The 8,393-nt window shown below is 31.9% G+C and overlaps 1 protein-coding gene across 2 annotated transcripts; it reads right to left on the bottom strand.

Annotated features, from left to right (window-relative positions):
- Positions 1 to 751: 751 nt before the first annotated feature.
- On the bottom strand, positions 752 to 7,233 carry LOC117929820 (perakine reductase-like). Of its 2 annotated transcripts, none has more exons than XM_034850242.1 (7): positions 7,099 to 7,233; positions 6,015 to 6,182; positions 2,685 to 2,921; positions 2,379 to 2,551; positions 1,954 to 2,050; positions 1,637 to 1,790; positions 752 to 1,291 (listed from the first exon to the last, which is right to left on the bottom strand). In XM_034850242.1, exons 1-7 carry the CDS (start codon positions 7,162 to 7,164, stop codon positions 1,113 to 1,115), a joined length of 1,074 nt encoding a protein of 357 aa, XP_034706133.1. In that variant the 5' UTR covers positions 7,165 to 7,233; the 3' UTR covers positions 752 to 1,112. The 2 variants fall into 2 exon arrangements, with proteins under 2 accessions (XP_034706133.1, XP_034706134.1); XM_034850243.1 differs by having other exon boundaries at positions 2,685 to 2,891.
- Between the last annotated feature and the right edge of the window lie 1,160 nt (positions 7,234 to 8,393).

Here is an 8,393-nt window from a genome sequence, read left to right as displayed (position 1 = left end):
CCATTAATAGATTCTCTCAAGGGACTTTATATTTTTTCAAAACCTCAATCCGTTGAATTAGAGAATGCACTCTTTTATTAAATTGAGGTTGCTAATATTCTATCCTCTCTAAATGTTCCAACCCTTGAAACATTTTTTTACCCTTCTTTTTTCCTCCATTTCCACATGTGAGGCCAAAGCATAAGAGCTAAATGTAAGAACTTAAGAGTTGGATTAGACCTTCTGAAATTAAAGACGAGAACATTCACGTAGAAGTTGCTTAGATGTTGTTAAAAATATTTGCAGAATTACTTACCAGAAAAATAAATAAATATTTCCAAAGTAAATCTATACATTTTGTATAAGGGGTTCCACTTTTTATATAGAATTCATTATTATTTTCTATTTTTAAGACAAAAACAAGAAATATATCGATTTATTTTTAAGAAATATTTGAAAACACAAAAAACAAGTTAAGAATATTTCAAATTCCCAAACATACTTTCATTTTATAAAACATCAAAAAGTTGATTTTGAAAACTATTCTTAAAGACAACTTTTTGAGAATTGTTAAATCAAACTCAATAGGAAGAACCCATTTTTATTTATTTATTTATTTTTTATGACAAGGAACACAACATCAAACCAGAACAGACAGCAGTCTCCAAAACTTGTCAAGCAGTTGCAGAATAGAAATACCCATATCCCTTTCACCATGTTGCTGGTTTCATACCATGAAAAACTAAGTGGTTGATCCTCCTACTGCCAGATAGAGGAAATGAAATGCAAGTCTCCTGATCTCATCTATAGCATGTTATGCAATCTTTCAGTTACATCACAATCATAGCAAAACAGACAACATCCAACAGCATTGCCCAGTCCTACATTTCCAATATCTCATGATATAAACAGACAGATAAACAAACAGAAACTATATCTCTCTTAATCTGGCTTATGCTGATATGGCTTTGACTATGATTTTCACTCTTGGTCAAAGAGGAAGCCAATGTTGTTCCACATCAGGTTCAACCAAAGATATCTTAATTCCTGTTTTCATACTCATTTATTTAGTCAGTGAGGAAATTATGATTTCGGAATCAGATTGCATATCCAGATACCTCAATTCATTGTCTTCATACTCTTGCAGGTGTATTTGCAAACCGCCATAAGGTGCCAGTCAAAACGTCAGGTGCTCTAGCTCCTGCCACCTTAGTCAGTGGTACTGCATCAGATATCTCTTCTAAATCTTCCTTTGTGAGATTCAATCTCAAGGAACCAATATTATCATCAAGATTTTTAATCTTAGTGGTTCCTACATGCATATCAAATGAGGATCAATATAAATATATCTTAGCCATACATCTCACAAGCATGTTTTCCAAAAGCAACTTCTAGTGATTTTAGCAATTTGGTAAGCTTATTGTTATTTACTTATTTGGTATAACAGGATAGTCCTGAAGTCCACAGATATATCTATCTGCAGCAGAAAAAACCTATAGCTGTTGTTCAATGGAGAATCAGATTTCATTTTAAAAAAATAGAAAAATCATACCAACAATCAAGAGACATGAATGATCGATGTTATTGTGAGGACAAGAACAGATGTCCAGTATGTTCTTTAGGTGCTAGGTTGATGAGGAAGAACTAAGTGACTCACCAGGGATAGGTGCCACATTATCCCCTCGATGAAGAACCCAAGCTAGTGCAAGCTGTGCAGGGGTGCATCTGTACTTTTCTGCCAACATCTCAATTTTAGTGTATATGATCTTGTTCTTTTCAAAGTTCTCACCTTGAAACCTAGGAATTGATCTCTGATAAGACAAAAGGTTGGCCATCAGTTCACCATGCTTATTCAGATGTAGCACAAAGGGGAATCTATCAAAACCAACCAGGCCCATAATAATGTTTTTGATGGAAAAATTAGTGCAACAAAAAAGAGTACACAAAAGACTGGATATAGGTCTGGTTCCACACCAGGAAACTGTTTGCAGGAACATTTTCATCAACAGCCTTGCCGCCAAAAAACCCACGTCCAAGAGGACTGTATGGAACTATCCCAATTCCAAGTTGTCTACAAAACATACAGAATATAAGTCTCTCATAGTTAAAAACATATAAAATTGAGTGAAAAGAAAAGACAAATTGGAAATACAGCAGAGGAAAAGATAAATTCAGATAACTGCAGACTATAAGGATTAAGGTCTGAGTGCGAGGAGAAATATGTGATATTTTACCATAAAAATTTGAACATGAAACCAAAATAAGGAATTTGACTTCTAGAAACTTGTCTTTATAAATGGATTTTTGTAACATGGACACTAACATGTAAATAGACAAAAGAAAGCCAAGGATGGACATAGGGAAGAGACAGGTCTAGAACTTAGGATAGAATATGAAACCTGCAAAGAGGGACTATTTCTTCCTCAATATCACGGGTCCAGAGGGACCACTCCATTTGTAAGGCAGTAACTGGATGAACTGCATAAGCCCTCCTTATTGTGTCTGGGCTGGCTTCAGATAACCCAATGTACTTAATTTTCTCCTCTTCAACCAACTTTTTAAGCTCCCCCATCTACATTTTTGTGGATGTATATTTTTAAGGCATGTGCTAGTGAAATGATTAAAACTTCAAGTAGAACAAAAGATCACAACATTACAAAAATGGTTTGAAAAAATAAAAAGAGAAAATATAATATAACACTCACAGTTTCCTCTATAGGTACTGACTTGTCAATCCTGTGTAGATAATAGAGATCAATGTATTCCACTTCAAGACGTTTCAGGCTAGCCTCACAACAGGAGCGAACATACTTAGGGGTACCATTCATTATCAAGCCAGTGGCAGGGTCAAAACCAGCGTGACCAAATTTGGTGGCCAGCTGGATCTTTTCTCGAGGTAACTCCTTTAATGCCTTCAAGATAATGCCTTCAAGATCCGATATCTATTAAAATTACAAACTACTTTTATGGAAGAAATCAAAAGAATTGATAACAAAACCATACAATGATCTGTTCAACATTTTGATAACAGAAATAGCAGTAGTTACCTGATTGTGTATCAGAGTATTTAATACATAGTTGAAATCACTTGCCTAAGCATGATAATTTTCAATCTCTATTTTATGATTCTGGAAGTGAAATTTATTTATTTATTCATTGTCTATTTATTTATTTTGTGGCTTCCTGTTTCTGTTCTTGCTCCAAGAAAGCATGTTGGAGAACAAATAATATTCAACATCAAGTTGTTGTTACCCAAAACTATGAATTGCAAATTTTTGTATCGGATCTGTGAATTCTACTTCCAAATAGTAAATCATGAGAAAGAGCTACAAGTAACCTAAACACATGCTATAATTCATGTTTTATGGATATATTTAGGCATGCGAAAACATTAAGGCTATATTTGGTTCACAGAAAATCTAAGGTAACCTGTAAGGGAAAGAAAATTGAGAGGAAAGGAAAAAAAATCAATAAATTATTTTTATTTGTTACTTCAAACTAATTTCACTTATTTTAACTCATCCATATAAAGATCAAATAATTTTAAAATGCATAAGTTTCTAACTAGTTTTAATTATATTTAATTTTCTTTACTATTTTCCATGGGACAACCAAACATGAGAAAATCATTTTCCTTAAAAAAAATTTTCTTTCCTTAATACCTTTTAGGAGCCAGCATAACCTAAAGTATTAAATGATTATATCATGCAGAGACAAAACCAATAAGTATAAAGAAATGAATATCATAGAGAATGCTCAAGGACATATTTACTTTCTTTCAAAAATGATGTCCATCAGATTGTATAACCACGTTTCCAGGCTTCTTTTCCCTGTTTCATAACATCTAGGCTCTATTCATTATAGAGAACTATATTCAAGAGACAAATCAAGAAAAGACAGAAAACTACATTCAATAGAAAAATCAAAGAAAAGATAAGATACCATTGTGTTTCAAACAAAGATATGATTTTTTTTTTTTTTTTGATGGATTGGGAAGTAAGAATGTAAGTGTTAATAGAAAATTACTAAAAGAAGCACAACTTGGTACAAAAGAAGTATAAAAGACACGTGAAGGCCAAATAAAGAACCTCTATCTACAACTGTCACAGGCCTAAACTATTCACAAACCTAACCAAGAAAAATCATCCACTTCCATTCTGAGATTGAACTATGAAAATATAGGGCATGTTTGAAAACTCTTCTTAGTACAGAAAGTAGTTTTTTAATTGCAAAAACATTTTTGTAAATTTTAGATTAACAACTTTTTAAAAGTTGTTTGGAAAACAAGGTGATTTTTTAGAAAAAAAAAATTGAGGTATTTTTCAGTTGTTTATAAAATGTTTTAAGAAACAATTGGAAACACGGAAAATAGGACAGGAGCTTCTGCACTGTACATAAGTGCACAATGCCTTCAAAAAGAATAGGCCTAGAAAGTTATTTTTATGGTTGAGTTTCAAAACAGAATTTTCTTCCTAAAAACAACTGAGAACTGTTTTTAAGAACTACCCTCAAAAACTGATTCTAAGAACTGTTTTAAAAAACGCTGCCAAATGGGGCCTACAGTTTTGAGACACTGGCAAAGAGATTCTGCTGTTTCTATATTTCCAAATGGAAAAAAATGGGTCATCTTTCAGATTTCCTTTCTCCTCTTACCCATAATGCAGTCATGCAATCCAAGTAACACCTAAGGATAAAAATATTGGTTTTCACAAAAACATCGGGAGTTGGATTTTACGGATATATCATGATATATCAAGAAATATCGATGAAAATACAGACAAAAAAATATTATTGGGACTGAAATTGATCAAAACTTCTAGAAAGATTGGGAAAACTCTAAAAAAATGATAGAAAAAGCAATTATACACATATTGAAGTTATTTTGTTGAAGAAATTGATATATGATAACCACATCATATCAATCTCTCTCTCTCTCTCTCTCTCTCTCTCTATCTCTATCTCTATCTCAATCTCTCTCTCCTCATAAAATAGCCACATCTACTTTCCCAACAAAGCTTTATTTACCACCAAGGGCCTTCTAACACCCAAACCACCTTTAAACAATCTAACAAATGTGAATTTTCCTTTCAGTTGATGCAACTCCCCCTTGGAAATCTCTCTTAATCTTTTCAAGTCTATTTTTGCAACTTCATTTGGCTAAAAGCAGAATGGCATTAACTAGATCAAGAGATTAGACAGAGCATCATCCAGATGAGTAACTCTACCAAACTAAGAGAAATATGAACACTCCTGAATGCCTAGGAAAGTCTCTTCTTAAACCTCTGCTCTACAGGGAGTAAGGACTTAAAAAGCTCTCCAAATGCAGACCTAGATAATTAGTAGCTAGAACCCTACTCTAAAACCCAGCCTAAGAGCTAGCCTTTCCACATTCTCCATTTTCCCATTAGAACAGTCTCCATTTTCTCCAAATTAATCCCGACCCTTGTAACTGCAGTAAAGATCAACAAAATCTATCTCAGGATAACCACTGCTCACAGTTGGCCTTGTAGAAATTGGTTTCCCTCTTTAAATTTTGGAGTTAGCTTTTCTGATTCATGTCATATTAGACAAATAGTTGAATAAGATGCCTAACTGACATTACCATAATGACACATTCTGACACAAATAACATCCTCCTTTACCAGATGTGTCTTCAGTTCAAACAAATGGAGCCTAAATATTATGATCAATATCATAGTTTACTTTCTTTCCCTTAAACAGAACTTCCAAAGATAAATAGAGAACAGTTCGGATTCAATTCAGGCTTTATCCAGAGGGACATAAACCAATTTAAAGAGTATCCATTCTATAACCTGATAAAACAATCATAAATTAGACCCATCTACAGAATTTCTAAAAAATAAACTTACTAATGCAGAAAATACCTGAAAACCAATTCTCAGCACAACTTAAAGGAATCAGAAATTTGTTCCAGATTAGGACAAAATAATAATAATAATAATTGTTACAGGTTTTCATAGTTAGTCTAAAGATGTTAGTGGTGTCCTGATGAAACCATGAGAAATTGTAGTTACCTTCCCAATCAAGACTTCATTAGCCTGGGCTCCATAAGCATCTGCTGTATCAAAGAACGTGATTCCTTTACTGAATGCATGCTTGATAATTGCAATACCAACATCGTCAGGGACAGGATTGTTGTAGCCTCCGGACAGTCCCCTACAACCAAACCCCAGCTCTGAGACCTATAAGAAAACGGATGTTTCATTTAAATGAATGAGCAATAAAAACCTCTCCATTTATTTGGGAAGATTTATATAAACATCTATTCTTCCATGATCTCAATGATTATCTATAGGGAATTGATTACATGTTGATGACAATTTGAGGTCTATTAGTTTGCTTAACATTACTAGAACAGGAGCAGATTCTTGTGAGTTCTCTCAGTCTACAGTTATTGGAGTATACAAGATTGTAGCTTGCCCAAAATTTCTTCAAATGTATGACCATAAGCATCAATACAGAAAAGAAAATTAACCAGTACTTAGCTTCTCAAATATGGCCATGAAGATTGGACCTCAATTTAAGACTCATATTGGTAGCACACAAGCATGACAAAATACATGGTCCAAAACCATGTTTTTGAGAAAATAGTACATAATATTGAAGTTAAAAGCCACCATATATTGGTGATGCTATGAGAATTGTATTGATCATCATCACCTACTTTTAAGGCAAAACCTAATATACCCAAATCATATACTCACACATAAGCATTCACCCTATCCAGATCAACCCATTTCTCTTTTCACACCCACATACATGACACTTCCTAAATCAACTCATTTCTCCTTTCATACCCACATTTATGGATAAACCCATATTGCTAATCATGTAGTATCCATCATGTAAGATGCATTCAGATCAATGGCTTCTCTAATCTTAGCTCTCTTTCCTGGTGAATGCCATCAGAAACACGTGGCTCCTTTTAGTTACTACTAGCAGAGGATAATCGAGAAATTGAAATGGGTTGCATCTCAAGCAGGTAACTTCCCAGTTTTACCCACAGTTGGAATATGAAGAATACTAAATTGAAAAACAAAATTTTAGATTTTGATGAAGCAAACGAAATGGATAATGAAGGAAAGAAATGGGGTTTACCTCTAATCCCTGATTTCCCAGTTTCACTCTTGGAAGTTGGACCCCAACCATCTGCAGCTCAGCCATTTTCGCCTTCCTAAAGAGTTCAGGTGAGCTTCTTTTTTCTGTAGAGTGTGATCAGTAGCTCAATAAATTTATAGAGAATGCCAGTCAAATGGACTCTCGCTTAATTTATCAGTGCCGCATACGTGGAGCCGTATGATTTGACAGGTCTATCAACGTGCAGAAATCTCAAAACCATTAGCTTGGGTTGAAAGTCCATGGGCCTGATTGAAATGTTTTTGAAAAACAGTAATTAAAAAACAGATATGAAAACCATTCTAAATTATTTTTAAGAATAAAATTTTATTTAAAAAAGTAAATACAAAAAATAGTTTTCTTTCTTTAAAATTTACTTTAAAAAATAAGAGTTTGTTTGGTTATGCAATTTAAAACCGATTTTTTGTTTCTAAAAACAAAAAAACAGTTTTTAAAATTTCTTACACTATTTGACTGGTGTACTCTTGAAACAGTTTTTTAAAATAAAGTGAAATAGAGAATAATTTTAGAGAATAAATAGAAGTTGTTTCACCGAATTTTTAAAAATAAATAGAATATTAAAAAAACCATAAAAAACAAATAAAATTGAACATGATATCATTTTTTTTCTCTCTCTATGATTTAATAATGATACAAAAAATCTTCAAATACAATATTCTTTTAAATTACATATGTTTTTCTAAATCTATTTTAACTTCTCTAAAATTTTTCATTAAGAAAATAAATTTTAAATTTGTACTTGATACATAAAAATTATTCATTTTAAAAAATAATTTGAAACTCAAAAACCGATTTCATTAATTCTAATAAGTCATGGAACTCAATAATATTAAAAAGTCATAGACGAAAATTTATTTTAAATGTTTAAGTTAATTTTCTTTATATATATATAAGACTTAATGCATTGATTTATTAATGAGTTTAGTAATTTTCACTAGGTAAATGAACTCCAAATTAAGTAGATTCATTGACAAGTCTAATAATTTTTAAAAGTATTTTAAAACTTAAATAGTGAACGAATTAATACCAAATATTTATGAACAAAAATTAATTTAGAATGAATATTGTTTCTATTTTGCATTGAATCATTATTTTTAATTTATATGTAATTATAAAACTATTTTCATTTTTAATAAGACTTGAATTAAATTAAATTTATATTATATATATATTGAATTTACAATGTTTTTACAAAATCAAAACAAAAAAATTATTTTCAAAAACAATTTATTCAAACAAGTTTTTTGTTTTTTATT

This window comes from Vitis riparia, chromosome 14 (genome assembly GCF_004353265.1).
Source record: "Vitis riparia cultivar Riparia Gloire de Montpellier isolate 1030 chromosome 14, EGFV_Vit.rip_1.0, whole genome shotgun sequence".
Taxonomy (NCBI): domain Eukaryota; kingdom Viridiplantae; phylum Streptophyta; class Magnoliopsida; order Vitales; family Vitaceae; genus Vitis; species Vitis riparia.
The sequence above is the reverse complement of the archived record's forward strand: the minus strand, read 5'-3'. Positions and strand labels throughout refer to the sequence as shown.